This window comes from Amblyraja radiata, chromosome 8 (genome assembly GCF_010909765.2).
Source record: "Amblyraja radiata isolate CabotCenter1 chromosome 8, sAmbRad1.1.pri, whole genome shotgun sequence".
Taxonomy (NCBI): Eukaryota; Metazoa; Chordata; class Chondrichthyes; order Rajiformes; family Rajidae; genus Amblyraja; species Amblyraja radiata.
In genome coordinates this window covers 13479544-13497398 of record NC_045963.1, presented here as the reverse complement: position 1 = coordinate 13497398, position 17855 = coordinate 13479544, and the positions used below count along the sequence as shown (strand labels likewise).

General features: G+C 45.2%; 1 protein-coding gene across 1 annotated transcript in view; it reads left to right on the top strand.

The window, feature by feature from the left end:
- acyp2 (acylphosphatase 2) overlaps positions 1-10059 on the top strand; it is a 95991-nt gene extending 85932 nt beyond the window's left edge. Inside the window, exon 4 of the mRNA XM_033025227.1 lies at positions 9413-10059. Coding sequence (XP_032881118.1) covers positions 9413-9527 — 115 coding nt within the window. The 3' untranslated portion in view covers positions 9528-10059. The remainder of the gene's footprint in view (positions 1-9412) is intronic.
- Positions 10060-17855: the final 7796 nt, after the last annotated feature.

The window sequence follows — 17855 nt, the reverse complement described above, 5'->3', positions numbered from 1 at the left end:
TTTTTGCCACCATTGACAATGTTGGATAGTGGAGTAATTTCACAGCATTCTTATGTAACCCAGGTATCAGTGAAAGCAGAGATATTTCAGCAGATTTCTCAATTGTGGGTGAAAATACACAGCGGAGTTCAGCTCAGTACCACTGAATGACGGAGTAGTGAACTGAAAAACATTGAAGACAATGAAGGCAGAGTTGTCATGGCAAGTAGGTTGAGAAACCAAATTTTCAAAAAGCTTCACATTCTGCATTTCTGAACAAGAAACCATTGGGTCGGAGTTGGGGCAACAGCAGGAGATGCAATACCTGTCCCTATACCTCCTCCCTCGACTCTGTCCAGGGACCCCGACAGTCCTTTCAGGTGAGGCAGAGGTTTACTTGCACCTCTTCCAACCTCATCTACTACATCCACTGTTCCAAGTGTCGACTCCTGTATATCGGCGAGACCAAGCGCAGACTGGGCACCTTTGCTGAGTACGCCTCGGCCTGTGTGATCTCGTAGTTGTCAAACACTTTATCTCCCTTTCCCACACTGACCTTTCTGTCCTGGGCCTCCTCCATTGCCAGAGTGAGGCCCAATGTAAATTGGAGGAACAGCACTTCATATTTTGCTTGGGCAGCTTAGAACCAAGCGATATCAATATTAATTTTTCTAACCAAGTAACCCTTGCTTTCCTCCTCGCTCCACCCCTTCCCCACCCTAATCATCATCCAAGTTTCACTGTTGTCCTGTTGAGTTTCACTGTCTCTACATTTCATTATCACCTATCCCACAGCCAACAATGGACCATTGTGGGCTCCATATTTCCTTGACCATCATTGCTTTTTACATACCTTTCATTCATTTGTCTAATGTACCTTCTACATCTCTCGGTTCCCATTCCCCTGACTCTCAGTCTGAAGATGGGTCTCGACCCGAAACGTCACCTATTCCTTTCCTCCAGAAATGCTGCCTGACCCACTGAGGTACTCCACCTTTTTGCGTTTATTTGAATTTCCTAGCTTAGCTCAGATAAAGATCTTAAACAATTAAAAAGTAACAAGTACTATCTGCCTAAACTGCAGTGCCAAACTAGTGGCCAATAAGACTGTTCCAAAGAATATACATTTATCAATTCTTTTATCACAATAATCACTTCTTAGTATCCATATATAGTCACTTCAACTAGATTGAAACAAAACACTTGGGGCTTGTACGGCAACAGAGTGTACTATTGAGGAATGAGATACATTCTCTCATGTCACAGCTACTAGAAAAGTTAGCCTAAAGGGCCTGTCCCACTTGCATGCGATTGCGTGCGTTTGGCGCGACCAACCGGAAGCGGAGTTCACGCTAAGTACGCGCATGACGTCATTTGCGTCATGCTTACCAATCAGCTGGGCAGGAGGCGGGCCGACTGAATTTGGGCGTCGCACGACGTCGGGTGGTGACGTCATCACGCAACGCCACGCTCTAGGCATACGCCGTCAAGACGCTGCGTACGATGTCAAGACGCTGAGTATGATGTCAAGACGCTGCGTACGACCGCAATGCGCCTGCGTGCCGACAGGCTGCTGGCGCGCAAAGATTTCGGCCACTGCAAGAGTTTCGGAGCCCCGCGCGATGTCGGGACCAGCCCCGCACAACTCCGCGCTTCTAAGTGGGACCGGCCCCGCGCGGCCATACGGTGCCCGTACGCCTCAAGCGACCACGAGGTCGTGTAATTTGCGAGCCAAGGTCGCGTATGTGGGACAGGCCCTTTACCTTACATTCTCTGGTTTTAGTCATTTCTATTGGAGCTCTTTATGAAACAAATTAGTATTAAGCACGCACTTATTTCAGCATTTCATGCAGCATGGTGAAAGAAGTGCGTGCTCAACAAGTAGACCACACGTATTGTCAGAAAAATCTAATATTCTAAGGGTGGTTCAGTTTAATAATGAGACATTCATCAACAGGAGCAACTACAAGCAAGACATTGCAGTCCAACATGGCAAAAACAGAGCTCAGCTTAGTCTAGTGTGGTCAAATCATAAGGAGAGGAAAGAGAGAAGAGAAATAAATGAATAAAACTAAATAATGATTCAAGCCGGGGTCGGAGACATTTAAAAACATGTATCAGAGCTTCTGTGTTAATATCACCAACAGATCCGACACTCAGATACCTCCAGGGATATTGATAGTGGAAGTAGAGATACCTTGAGAAAACGTAAATCTCTTAATTTCTGCAAAAGATGTTCAAATATCAAGGAGTATTGCAGAAGGTCACACCGCCTCTCAGACTATCCACCCACCTGCCCCATCAGGCATTTCTTGCCCCGCCAGTGGACGAGTCGGTGATTCTCACTGAAATGGAAGAAAGTCATTTTCAATCCTGAGGGATTGACTAAATAGATCGCGGAAGTTAATCCACTGGAGGCCGTGGGAGAAAAAGCATATGTTCCACTGAATTAAGTCAAGAAGTGACACTTCCTCAATCAATAGGTGAATTCATTAACACAAGTACCAATGAGAAGATCATTGAAATTCAGAAACCCTGTAGAGAGATTAAATCTGAAAATAATGTGAATCTTTTCGAAAAGGTGAAGCAGGATGGTGAATATAAATGTATGACACACACACACACATTGGGTAGTTAGAATAAACCAACTGCATGTGTCTTTTTCACCACTCGTCCTTATGGCCCATGTACATCCAGGTGTACATCCATTTTTCCCGCTTCCTTTTACCTTCCCACCCCCTCCCCATGCCCCATCCCTTCCACATATATCCTTTCCTCTAGTTTCACATTTCACTCTACTCTCATTATCGTCCTTATAATGCTATGTACGACAGTGATCGCAACTTCTACTGAAGTGTGGATGGCTGTTGGTTCGCGAGGAGCTCATCCGCCCTTTGACAGGTCTTCTTTTTGGTCCTGCTAGGGGCCCACAGCCCCCTCCTCACCTGGCAAAACAGGTGAGGGAGATGGTTTAGTCGCCGACTATCCGACCATGGAGCAGGTAGCATGGGATTACATGGTACCCGTGGCGGGGGGATCTCCCCCCCGACCTGCCCGTCAGAAACCAGCACCACAGCACCGCTAATGCTTTCAACGATTTAATAATTAAAAAAAGAATAATCATTATTGTGCACCCTCCTTTTTTATCTCTAACCTTTGTCCACCCATCTGCCGACATCCCAACCCACCCACCCCCCCCCCCCCCCTCCCCCCACCCCCACACCAGCAACCACCTATTTTGTTTGGTTCCCTGGATGGTAGGAAGAGAATAACTGAAAGAAAGCAGGAAATGCAACACTTGTCCTTTCCCTTCCTACCATCCAGGGTGTTAATCCTCTGTTCCTCCTTGCCTAGAAAACATTGCTCATTTTACATTAGCATAACATGGGCACCATCTCTCAATGCCCTGTTTCCATTCAGCAGGGGCCTGTACTATTAGAACAAATGGTGACTGAATATCCTCCTACAAAGTTACAGTGGCTTGCAAAAGTATTCATACCCCTTGAACTTTTCCACATTTTGTCACGTTACAACCACAAACGTAAATGTATTTTATTGGGATTTTATGTGATAGACCAACACAAAGTGGCGCATAATTGTGAAGTGGAAGGAAAATGATACATGGTTTTCAAATTTTTTAACAAATAAAAAACTGAAAAGTGTGGCGTGCAAAAGTATTCAGCCCCCTTTACTCCGATACCCCTAAATTAAATCCAGTGCAACCAATTGCCTTCAGAAGTCACCTAATTAGTAAATAGAGTCCACTTGTGTGTAATCTAATCTCAGTATAAATACAGCTGTTCTGTGAAGGCCTCAGAGGTTTGTTAGAGAACATTAGTGAACAAACAGCACCATGAAGCCCAAGGAACACACCAGACAGGTCAGGGATAAAGTTGTGGAGAAGTTTAAAGCCGGGTTAGGTTATAAAAATATATCCCAAGCTTTGAACATCTCACGGAGCACTGTTCAATCCATCATCCGAAAATGGAAAGAGTATGGCACAACTGCAAACCTACCAAGACATGGCCGTCCACCTAAACTGACAGGCGGGGCAAGGAGAGCATTGATCAGAGAAGCAGCCAAGAGGCCCATGGTAACTCTGGAGGAGCTGCAGAGATCCACAGCTTAGGTGGGAGAATCTGTCCACAGGACAACTATTAGTTGTGCACTCCACAAATTGGGCCTTTATGGAAGAGTGGCAAGAAGAAAGCCATTGTTGAAAAAAAGCCATAAGAGGTCCAGTTTGCAGTTTGCCACAAGCCATGTGGGGGACACAGCAAACATGTGGAGGAAGGTGCTCTGGTCAGATGAGACCAAAGTTGAAGTTTTTGGCCTAAATGCAAAACGCTATGTGTGGCGGAAAATTAACACTGCACATCACCCTGAACACACCATCCCCACTGTAAAACATGGTGGTGGCAGCATCATGCTGTGGAGATGCTTTTCTTCAGCAGGGACAGGGAAGCTGGTCAGAGTTGATGGGAAGATGGATGGAGCCAAATACAGGGCAATTTTGGAAGAAAACCTGTTAGAGTCTGCAAAAGACTTGAGACTGGGGCGGAGGTTCACCTTCCAGCAGGACAACGACCCTAAACATACAGCCAGAGCTACAATGGAATGGTTTAGATCAAAGCATATTCATGTGTTAGAATGGCCCAGTCAAAGTCCAGACCTAAATCCAATTGAGAATCTCTGGCAAGACTTGAAAATTGCTGTTCACAGACGCTCTCCATCCAATCTGACTGAGCTTGAGCTATTTTGCAAAGAAGAATGGGCAGAAATTTCTGTCTCTAGATGTGCAAAGCTGGTAGAGACATACCCTAAAAGACTTGCAGCTGTAATTGCAGCGAAAGGTGGTTCTACAAAGTATTGACTCAGGGGGGCTGAATACTTTTGCACGCCACATTTTTCAGTTTTTTATTTGTAAACAAATTTGAAAACCATGTATCATTTTCCTTCCACTTCACAATTATGCACCACTTTGTGTTGGTCTATCACATAAAATCCTAATAAAATACATTTACGTTTGTGGTTGTAACGTGACAAAATGTGGAAAAGTTCAAGGGGTATGAATACTTTTGCAAGCCACTGTATATGAAATACTTTTAAATCCTTGTATGTAGGCACATGTTTACGTCCTGTGAATGTCTAATTTTTCCATCACACCAGGAAATACCGTGTGATTTTTGTAGAAATAGAAAATTTCCTATTTCTAACTCTATCTCTTATTTTTTGCACTGATTAACTCATTTTTTCCACATGACTCAGTCCAGCACTGATCTTCCAGCCGCCATGCATATGTATGGTGCTTGGGACAATTCTAACAGTGTGACAAGTCACAGACATGTAAAAGCTCAGCCTCCAATGCTTGCTTCTTCACTCTCATTGTCTTTAACTCTCATATATGTAATCCACTCCAGGAGACTGCACGTTTTTGCTCTTCCTGGTCTCAGGCTGGTGGGTGCTGTCTTCACATTACTATTAGCTGCCTTTACCTCCAGAGATCACAATTGCTGCCTTCCCGGCAAATCTTCATGAGCCCACTTTATTTTTGAAGGGCTTGAGGTACTTTCATGTAAAATCTGTTAAAAATCAGTGTATGTATGAAGGAATTTAAATCCACCTCCTGGCTTAGGGAATGCATAAACAAAGGGCATTGTCACAAACAGCTTTCTTGACACTGAGGATGTGTTTGTAGGTGGGTGTGGAAGACTTTCTTGATTGTTCAGTGTTCACAGAAAGCTGTGAATGTAGCTTATAACCAGCCCTGGGAAAGATGCAAAATATCTTTGCCCTTTTAAATTAAAAACATGATAATGAACTTTGGAGATTATGAACTGTTTAGAGATACAGTGGGAAACAGGCTATTCAGTCCTCCGAGTCTGTACCGACCAGCAATCCCCGCACAATAACGCTGTCCCACATACACCAGGGACATATTTTTTTACACTTGTACCAATCTAATTAACCTACAAACCTGTACGTCTTTGGAATGTGGGAGGAAACTGGAGATCTCGGAGAAAACCCACGCGGTCACGGGGAGAATGTACAAACTCGGACAGACAGCACCCGTAGTCGGGATCGAACCCAGGTCTCCGGCTCTGCAACTCTACCGCTGCGCCACCGTGCCGCCTTGCAGTGTTTCTCCAGTATACCTGTCTGTCCAAAACATATAACCTGATACATCCGAGATGCCTCCATCAGCTCCAGCCATTGTATACATGGTTTTGGAAGGTCGAATAGTTGTAATTGCTGTTAATATTTTAAATGTTCTTGATTTTTCTAGCTTATTTTCTACAGTGTAATTAAGACACCAATCCAGATGTTCAGCATTACTTGTAAGGGGATATATCTGTAATTGCTCCAACTTTATATAAATTGTAAAATATCTTCACATTTGGAGGAAGTGAAAGTAAAAGAACAAAATAAATGTTTAACCGTTTATCTCTGCCTCAGCTGTGTGAAAGCAGTTTTTTTAAATTCAAATTACCAAAGGATCCCTGAAGCAGAAGGATAAATTATTTCCAGAGTTTTAAAGTATAGGCATAAAGGTAAACATGTATTACAGTTTAAAAAATATGCAGCAATAATCATTTTCAAAGCACTGCTGGGATTCAGATGAAGAACTCAATCACTGATAAATAATTGATAATTTTCTGGTGATGAGAGAATGCATATAGTATAATTTTAGCACAAGGTCACGTCATCTATTCTATCAATCAATCAATCAATCAATCAATCAAAACTTTATTTCCATTTAGAAATACATCGATATATGCAATTCTAAACGAAATCCGTTGCATTTGGCTCCCCGTGCAACACAAAAATAAACGGAAGGATAAAATGGATAAAAACATAAAATGGATAAAAAGATAAAATAGATAATGGTGGCAGCCCATTTACATGGCATTCAAGAGTCTGATGGCTCGTGGGAAGAAGCTGTTGAAAAACCTTGACGTTCTGCTCCTTATGCTACGATATATTTTGCCCGAGGGCAGCAGAGTGAACAGTCCATGATGGAGATATGTGTGGGTCATTTATAATACTGCTGGCCTTAGACAAGCAACGTTTGCTCGCAATGTCCCCGATTGAGGGGAGAGAAGTCCCGATGATTTTTTCAGCCGTTCTCACCACTCTCTGCACGGACTTCCAGTCGGAGGCTTTACAGTCCCCAAACCAGACAGAGATGCAGCTGGTCAAAATACTCTCTATGGTCCTCCTGTAGAAAGTGGTGAGGACGGGATGGGGGAGGTGAGCTCTTCTCATCCGGCGCAGAAAGTGCAAACGCTGCTGCGCTCTCTTAACTATTGATGTGATGTTATTTAACCAGGTCAGACTGTTCGTGATCTGCACCCCCAGGAACTTAGTGCTACTGACTAACTCCACATCGCTGTCATTAATGTGTAGTGGTGTGTGACTGTGCCGGTTTTTCCTGAAGTCGACGATGACCTCCTTTGTTTTTCCGACATTCAGGATCAAATTGTTTGTATTGCACCAGTCGTTTCACCTCCTCCCTGTAAGCAAGCTCATTGTCGTCCCGGATAAGGCCCACCACTGTTGTGTCATCTGCGTACTTCATGATGTGGTTTGTACTAAACCTGGCACAACAGCCGTGGGTCATCAGGGTAAACAGCAGTGGACTCAGGACACAGCCCTGATGGGAGCCGGTGCTCAGAGAGATGATGTTGGAGGTGTTGTTTCCAACCCACACTGACTGGGGTCTGTCAGTGAGGAAGTCCAGTAGCCAGTTACACAAGGGGGTGCTGAGGCTCAATGGACCCAGTTTGCTTATCAGGTGCTGAGGGATGATTGTGTTGAATGCTGAACTAAAGTCCACGAACAGCATTCGCACATGTGTGTTCTTCTCCTCTAGATGTTCCAGGCTCAGGTGGAGTACGGAGGATATAGCGTCCTCTGTGGAGCAGTTTGGCCTGTAAGCAAACTGGTATGGGTCAAGTGTGGAGGGAAGTCTGGAGGTAATATGGTCCCTGACCAGCCTCTCAAAGCACTTCATCATTATGGGAGTGAGTGCTACAGGGCGGTAATCGTTGAGACATTTTAGTGCAGATTTTTTGGCACTGGTATGATGGTGGCAGTCTTGAAACATGATGGGACAACAGCCTGGTTCAGCAAGGTGTTGAAGATGTCCGTAAGGACATGTGCCAGCTGATCAGCACATTCCCTGAACACCCGACCTGGTATGTTATCAGGGCCTGCCGCCTTCCGTGGGTTCACTCCTTTTAGGGTCCTCCGGACATTCACTATATCAAGACTGAGTGCCTGTTCATCACAGTGAGGAATATCTTTTCTCGCAGGTGTGTTGTTGAATGCCTCGAACCGTCCAAAATATTTATTGAGTTCATTGAGGAAGTTAATGTTGTCTTCACAGCGTGGTGGAGCAGTCTTATAGTCCGTGATTGTTTTGATTCCCTGCCACATGCGCCTGGGTCATGAAAGAAGCTCTGGATTTTCTGACCATGGGCACGCTTTGCTATTCTGGATTGCACTGGAATGATAGACATGGAGGGTGAATAAACTTTGATCAACAATACACTACTAGTTGTGGGTAAATGCATCACAGACCACTGTACACCTGTAGAAGTTCAAGAGCTTATTCATCGACATACGGAAATCTCCTCAATCACCTAAGGAAGTAGAGGCGTTGATGGGCTTCCTTCATGATTGCATCAATGCGCTGGATCCAGGATAGATTTTCAGAAATCTGGACGCCCAGGAATTTGAAGCTTTTGACTCTCTCCACCACCGACCTGTCGATGAAGAGAGGGTTGTGGATCCTCGGCCTTCCTCTTCTAAAGTCAACAATCAGTGCCTTGGTTTTACTGATGTTGAGAACGTCGTCTAGCATCATTCAGTCAGACGATCGATCTCCCTTCCACTCATCGTCATCCATAATTCATCCAAAAACAGTGGTGTCATTGGCAAATTTAAAGATGGAATTTGGAACTGTGTGCAGCTAAACATTCATGGGTATAGAATGAGTAGGGGGCTGAGCACACAGCCTTGAGGTGCTCCTGTGCTGATGGGACTAGGAAAACGAACAAGAATTTGTGCAGGAAGATACACCAATTATTAAATAGCTAGGGTATTAGTACTATATTTCTAATTGAATTGCACGGTTTTTAACATGTAATGTATTAATTATTAACTTTCTTTGCAAATGCAAAACTAGATTTACCATGGTACAACTAGATCTACTGTATCATCAGATTGCTAATAAAGTTATCAAAATAGGTACTAAAAGGAGAAATAAAGACGACGGCATGTTAACTGAACTAGAATTACACATTTTTAGTGGGTGGTTAAACAGCAGCCTGCCTGGACCTCTCTCTAGAACATGGTGCAAAGGGGCTTAAAGGAATACATTCAAAAAATATGACAATAAAATATTATGTTCTTTTGATTTTCTTCATAGGAAACATTGGTTAAGCAAAGTTGGAAGTCCAAGTTCACGGATTCATCAGGCACATTTTTCAAATGAGAAAGAAATCACCAAACTGGAATTCGGAAATTTCAACACCAGATCCTGAGAGCGTGATCTTACATTGGTCCTCAACTCAGAATGGAAGCAGTCACTTGGAATCATACTAATATTGTCCATGTTCAGTAGAGTGCCTCGAATTGCATGATTGCTGCTTGTTGGTAAAACACTCCTTTCATTAAGGAAATATGCAATGATCTACTGTGAGTAATATGATATAGCTTGCACTAATATACACAGGGATTCTCCTCTGCACAACTGTAGAAGAGGATGTCTTCTTTCAAAATACGCTAATTAAGAAGTGCACGTTTGTCATATTAAAAATAAATACTTTTCGAAGTAGCCTTTATGCATCTTTAAGAAAATGTTTCAGAATATAAAAATTATGAATTGACTAGATTTTGAATGTAAGAAAATAAGTCAACTGTGAACTATGGTATTTATGTCATTTTAATTAGAATTCCTAAATTGCTTTTGATGTAGCACAGTTTTCAAAACTTGCCTGAACGTTAGTACTAATACCAAGTATTTTAAAACATTTTTTGTCATGGCCAATGAGTAAAATTATTTAAAGCTTATTTTGTTAGTTGTGTTATTAGTGTTGTTTATCTCTATAATACTAAAACTCTTCCTATTGTTTGTGTTCCTGCCGACGATCTGCTTTTCCTATCTTCTTCCAAACGCTAGGCCACAGCCTTCCCATTTTCACATATCCTACTCACATTTTTCTCGTCGTGGCAATAAACATCTTCTCGTCGCATTCCCACCTCTATTTCCAATTATATTAATCCTTTAAATTTAAAAAACAGCCCCAAAAACACACCCAATTCAGGAAAACAAAACCCGAGGAACGTCACAATGCACTCGCAAGGCAGGACGCTACACTCCAGGAGGGAGGGGCACTCCAGCGCTCATGCGGCGGCTGCCGGCGCCCGACACCTGGTGGAGAGGGAGGTGTCGCGTGCCCTGGCTGGAGCAGAGCCTAGTGCTCGAGCTGGAGTGAGGGTCGAGCCCGGGGCTTGGGATGGGGCCGTGACCGGGGCCGAGAAAGAAGCCACCGCTGGAACCAAGGACGAGCCAGGATCCAGGATCCAAGGGTCTGTTTCCACGCTGTATCTCTAAACTAAACTAAACCCACTGAGTTACTCCAGCTCTTGGTGTTTTGCTCAAGATTCAAGCATTTGCAGTTCCGTTGCATCCCACCTCTACTTGTGTATTCAATTTCCCCTGGCAATAAGAAATAACATTCCGTTAGCCTTCCTAATTACTTGCTGTACCTTTGGATTCACCTTTTGTAAATAACATCAGAGCACCCAAATCCTGCTGCATATCAAAGCTCTGCTGCCTCTCAACATTTTGATAATATGCTTATCATGTTTCCTGCCAAATTGGATAATCTCACATTTTCCTTTATTACACCTTACATGCCAGATCTTTGCCCACTCAATTAACCCAACAATATTGTTTTGTTGTCTCTATATGCCCTTTCAGAACTCACATTACTTCTTATATTTTTGTCATCAGCAAATTTAGCATCACACCTTTCGTCTTCATCCAAGTAATTTGAGCCAATTATTAAATGTTGAGCCCCAGCACTGAATTCCTGCTACACACCATTTAAAACATCTTATCAATCAGAACAAGACCCATTTGTGTCTATTCCATTTTCTATCTTCTATCCAAGTATTATCTTCTAAACCAGGGGTCAACAACCTACGAATGCGGCCCGTAACCCGAAATCATCCGGCCCGCAGGCGGAATTTCCCCCCCATAATCATCCAGCCCATCGAGCGCCCCGAGCAACGGCCGGGTGCCCCGAACAACAGCTCCCCGAGCAGCGGCCGAGCTCTGGCTGTACCGCATCCTGCGCAAAGCTGCCGGCACGGCCGCGCACCTTCTGTGAGCACGTTTAAGAAAGAACTGCAGATGCTGGAAAAATCAAAGGTAGACAATAAATGCTGGAGAAACTCAGCAGGTGAGACATGCAAGCATTGCATGAGGCTGCCTCACGCGCTGAGTTTCTCCAGCATTTTTGTCTACCTTCTGTGAACACGTGACTTGATGCCTGCCATCCGAGGCGGGATGGGGCAGGATGCACATGTACACGTGATAGATGTGGCCCGCCATGCGTCCTGGCACCTATGCAGAACAAGGTTGCCCATCCCATGATTTTATTTTTTTATTTTTTGTTTAATGTAATTTTTTTGCAAGATCTTTTGATGTAGCTCTTATCAAATAGTTTCTGGGGATCTAAATTAACTAGTTCCCCTTTACCCACAGCATATGTTGCATCTTCAAAATCAATAAATTGGTCAAACATATTTTCATGAAACCAGGTTAACTTAGAATTTTTCAGAATGCCCTGTTATAACATTTTCCTGGTAACAGATGTTAAACTCTGTGGACTGTATTTCCCCGATCTGTAGATAAGCTTAAAAATTAAAGTATGACTATTATTTAACGCAGCATAAAAGTACAGAGCTCACAAAGGCCTGGTTTATGTAAACCCCTGCTTTATGAATACAACCAGTGGGATGGACTTGCTTGCTGCATGGGGGGGGGGGGGCTGCAAGGCATCTTCTGCCATGTGGGAAATTAGTCCACTACAAACACATCTCTGGGACAGAAGAAGAAAGAAGGATATACGGATGCTGGTTTATACCAAAGATAAACACAAAGTGCTGGAGCAACTCAGTGTCAGTCAGCATCTCTGGAGAAAAAGGGTGGGTGACGTTTTGGGTCAAACCATTCTTTAGCTGAAGAAGGGTCACAACCTGAAACATCACCCCATTCTTTCTCTCCAGAAATTCTGCCTGACCCGTTGAGTTACTCCAGCACTTTGTGTCTATCTCTGGAGCAGAACCTTGCTGTAACCTGCGGAGGGCTATAAGGTAGACAAAAATGCTGGAGAAACTCAGCGGGTGCAGCAGCATCTATGGAGCGAAGGAAATAAGCAATGTTTTGGGCCGAAACCCTTCTTCAGGCGCTGAAAGGTTCATTTTTAGATTAGAGATACAGCGTGGAAACAGGCCCTTCTGCCCACTGAGTGCGCGCTGACCATCGAGCACTCGTACACTAGTTGCCACATACGCATCCTACACACTAGGGGCAATTTAGAGAAGTCAGTTAACCTGTAAACCTGCATGTCTTTGAAATGTGGGAGGACCTGGAGGAAATCCACGTGGTCACAGTGAGAATGTACAAATTCTGCACAGACAAGTCAAGTCAAGAGTGTATATTGTCATATGTCCTGGACGGGACAATGACATTCTTACTTGCTGCAGCACAACAGAATATGTTGAACAAGGGGTCACAGTTCCAGAACAAGGGGTCACAGTTTAAGGATGAGGGGGAAATCTTTTAGGACCGAGATGAGAAAAAAAATTTTCACACAGAGTGGTGAATCTCTGGAATTCTCTGCCACAGAAGGTAGTTGAGGCCAGTTCATTGGCTATATTTAAGAGGGAGTTAGATGCGGCCCTTGTGGCTAAAGGGATCAGGGGGTATGGAGAGAAGGCAGGTACAGGATACTGAGTTAGATGATCAGCCATGATGATATTGAATGGCGGTGCAGGCTCAAAGGGCCGAAATGCCTAATCCTGCACTTATTTTCTATGTGAATATGTAAACATTGTATATAACGGGGAAAAAAAGAAAAAGTTCAAATAATAACAAATATAGTGCAAATAACAAATAATAATAGTCTTTTTGCAGTTCAGGGCTCATAGCTTATTCGTTGTTCTTAATAGCCTGATGGCAATGGGGAAGAGGCTGTTCCTGAACCTGGACGTTATAGTCTTCAGGCTCCTGTACCTTCTTCCTGATGGCAGTGGTGAGATAAGTGTATGGCCAGAATGGTGTGGGTCTTTGATGATTTTGGCTGCCTTTTTGAGGCAGCGACTACGATAGATCCCTTCGACGATGGGGAGGTCAGAGCCGGTGATGGACTGGGCAGTGGTCACAACTTCTTGTAGTCTTTTTCGCTCCTGGACATTCAAGTTGCCGAATCGGGCCACGATGCAACCAGTCAGAATTTCTCTCTACCGTGCACCTGTAGAAGTTTAGGCGAATCCTCTTCGACATGCGGAATCTCCGTAATCTTCTCAGGAAGTAGAGTCGCTGATGTGCCTTCTTTACAATTACATCGGTGTGCAGGGTCCAGGAAAGATCTTCTGATATATGCACGGCCAGGAATTTGAAGTTATTGACCCTCTCCACCATCGTCCCGTTGATATAAACACGATTGTGGGTCCTCATCCTTGCCCTACTAAAGTCCACAATCAGTTCCTTGGGCTCACTGATGATGAGAGCCAGGTTGTTGTGATGGCACCATTCGGTCAGTCGGTCGATCTCACTTCTATACTCTGACTTGTCCCCATCTGTGTTTCGTCCAACCACAGTGGTGTCATCGGCGAACTTGATGATGGAGTTTGCACTATGACCAGCTACGAACTCATGGGTATAGAGTGAGTACAGCAGGGGGCTGAGCAGGCAGCCTTGAGGTGCTCCCGTACTAATTGTTACTGAGGATGAAGTGGTTCCTCCAATTTGAACAGACTGTGGTCTGTGGATGAGGAAGTCGAGGATCCAATTACAGTGGGATGCGCAGAGGCCCAGTTCCGTGAGCTTGATAACCACCTTGGAAGGGATGATTGTATTAAATGCCGAGCTGTAGTCTATAAACAACAGCCTGATGTAGGTGTTTTTATTGTCCAAGTGGTCCAGTGCAAAGTGGAGAGCCAGTGAAATTGCATCTACCGTTGACCTGTTAGGGCAGTAAGCGAACTGTAGTTGGTCGTGGTTCTTGTCGAGGTAGGAGTTGATGTGCACCATAACCAACCTCTCAAAGCACTTCATCACCACAGACGTTAGTGCCACTGGTCGGTAGTCATTGAGGCACGTCACCTTACTTGGGTAGTATTGATGCCCTCTTAAAGCAGGTGGGAACCTGAAAGCACCCATAGTCAGGATCGAACCTGGATCTCTGGCTCTTTGAGGCAAATTATTTTATGAAGTTGTGCTAACAGAGAACATTCATCAACACTGGCTACTTTTACCCGATAGTAACTACCCAATGAAAAAGTGTTACAGAACATGTGCATTTCAAAGGTGGTTCTTCTTATTTACTCCGAGCGGACAGGACAACAGACTCCGGTAAGACCAGAGGTGGGGGTCTGTGCATTTATGTAAATAAAGCATGGTGCACGGACTTCACCATCATCGAGAGTCACTGCTCAGCTAACCTTGAGTTCCTCTTGGTTAGATGCAGACCGTTCTATCTGCCCAGAGAGTTCACCTCCACTGTTGTGACTGCAGCCTATATCCCTCCTGATGCTAATGCCAAGCTTGCAATGAAAGAGCTGCATACTGCCATTAGCAGTATGCCTTCATTGTTGCGGGTGGCTTCAATCACTCCAACCTGAAGACTGTACTCCCCAAATTCCACCAACATGTCTCCTTCGCCACTAGAGTAGACAAGACACTGGACAAAGTCTACACTAACATGGCTGAAGCTTACAAAGCCGTCCCCCTCCCCCATCTTGGTCAGTCTGATCACCTCTCATTGTTCCTGCTCCCTAAGTACTCCCCACTCATCAGACGGGTTAAACCCATTGTGAGGACAGTTAAAGTCTGGTCAGAGGAAGCGGACTCCACACTTCAGCAGTGTTTTGGAAACACTGACTGGAAGGCGTTTGCAGCCCAGGCCACCCTTGACTCCCACACGGACATTGATTCCTACACATCCTCTGTTCTGGACTTTATAAACTCCACCATCAATAGTGTCACCTCCCTCAAACGGGTGACCATATTCCCGAATCAGAAGCCATGGATGAACAGCGAGGTCAGGCTACTGCTGAAAGCACGGGACGCCGCTTTCAGGTCAGGCGATGCTCGAGCCTACAGCTCATCCAGGGCTAACCTGAAGAGGGGCATCAAGAAGGCCAAGCACTGCCATAAGCTCAGGATTGAGGAGCACTTCAACAACAACTCCGACTCCCGACGCATGTGGCAAGGCATCCAGGCCATCACGGACTATAGACCCACCAACACCACCCCCACATCCAGCGACGCCTCCTTCCTTGAGGAGCTTAACCACTTCTATGGCCACTTCGACAGGGACAACCTAGAGACAGCCATCAAGGCTGTGCTCCCTGCTGATCACCAACCCCTCACACTCACCCCCTACGACGTATACGTGGCACTGAGTAGGACTAATGCACGTAAAGCTGCTGGCCCTGACGGCATCCCCGGGCGCGTCCTCAGGGCCTGTGCTGCGCAGCTGACAGACGTCTGGACTGACATCTTCAACCTGTCACTTGCCCAAGCAGTTGTCCCCACGTGCCTTAAAACCACCTCCATCGTGCCAGTGCCAAAACACTCCACTGCGGCAAGCCTCAATGACTTCCGCCCAGTTGCACTTACTCCCATCATCACCAAGGGCTTCGAGAGGCTGGTCCTGGCACACCTCAAAGGCTGCCTACCCCCCACATTGGATCCCTATCAGTTTGCCTACCGCAAGAACAGGAGTACGGAGGATGCCATCTCAACCGCACTTCACTCTGCCCTCTCCCACCTCGACAACAGAGACACTTACGTAAGAATGCTGTTCATCGATTACAGCTCAGCATTCAACACCATTATACCCTCTAAACTGATCACCAAACTCGGTAACCTGGGCATCGACCCCTCTCTCTGCAACTGGATACTGGATTTTCTAACCAACAGACCCCAGTCTGTTAGGTTAGACAAGCACACCTCTTCAACCCTCACCCTGACCACCGACGTTCCACAGGGCTGTGTGCTGAGCCCCCTCCTCTACTCCCTCTTCACCTACGACTGCACACCTGTACATGGTACTAACACCATCATCAAAGATGCAGATGATACAACGGTGATTGGCCTCATCAGCAACAACGATGAGTCGGCCTATAGGGAGGAGGTCCAGCTCCTAGCAGCATGGTGCACTGACAACAACCTAGCCCTTAACTCCAAGAAGACCAAGGAGCTCATTGTAGACTTCAGGAAGTCTAGGGGCGGCACGCACACCCCCATCCACATCAACGGGACGGAGGTGGAATGTGTTTCCAGCTTCAGGTTCCTGGGGGTCAACATCTCCGATGACCTCTCTTGGACCCACAATACCTCAACTCTGGTCAAGAAGGCTCACCAGCGTCTCTTCTTCCTGAGGAGACTGAAGAAGGTCTCCTCAGATTCTGGTGAACTTCTACCGCTGCACCATCGAGAGCATCCTTACCAACTGTATCACAGTATGGTATGGCAACTGCTCTGTCTCCGACCGGAAAGCACTGCAGAGGGTGGTGAAAACTGCCCAACGCATCACCGGTTCCTCGCTCCCCTCCATTGAGTCTGTCCAAAGCAAGCGTTGTCCGCGGAGGGCGCTCAGCATCGCCAAGGACTGCTCTCACCCCAACCATGGACTGTTTACCCTCCTACCATCCGGGAGGCGCTACAGGTCTCTCCGTTGCCGGACCAGCAGGTCCAGGGACAGCTTCTTCCCTGCGGCTGTCACACTACTCAACAATGTACCTCGGTGATTGCCAATCACCCCCCACCCCCCACCCCGGACACTCCTCCCACAGGAAAAACACTATGACTGTATGCATGTAAATAGATTTATTTATTGAAATAATATTCTGTGTCGCTCTTCCAGGGAGATGCTAACTGCATTTCGTTGTCTCTGTACTGTACACTGACAATGACAATTAAAGTTGAATCTGAATCTGAATCTGAATCTTATAGGAACATGTTTTAACTATGCTACTACGATTTGAACACACATGGACATCCATGTCCACAATACTCAATAACATGACAGCCAGTATCATTATTGCATGCTGGATTGTAGGATTATAGATTGTAGACTTGAAGGAAAAAAGCTTGCAGTCATCGTCATAGGCGAGGAAGTATGGCTAAGAAATGGCTTGTTGCAATGTGAGGCGGAAACGTTTGCTATTTCTGAGTAAGGAAAATAGAGAGAGTATGGTTAGCTTGTCACCCTTGCTGACACTGATCATCAGTTAACTGTGAATAGTCTTCTCTGAATGATTGATGTTTGATATGTTTTATTTCACCTTAACAAACCTGGGCATCACTCGCAGAGCCAACATTTAGTACTTAGCCCAAATCTTGAAATGATTGGAATGCATTTTAAGAGTTAACCACATAGAATTAGCCATGGAGTCAGAAATAAACCAGACTGGGTAAGGATGGCAGATATCCTCTCCTGGAGGATTTATTTTTGCATGAAATCTAGCAGTTTTGTGTTGACCAATACTTAGAAAAGTTGGTGGTGTATATCCAAATTACCATGGTGTGACTTGAACTTAGATAACTGGAGTGAAGGTCCACATTTTTG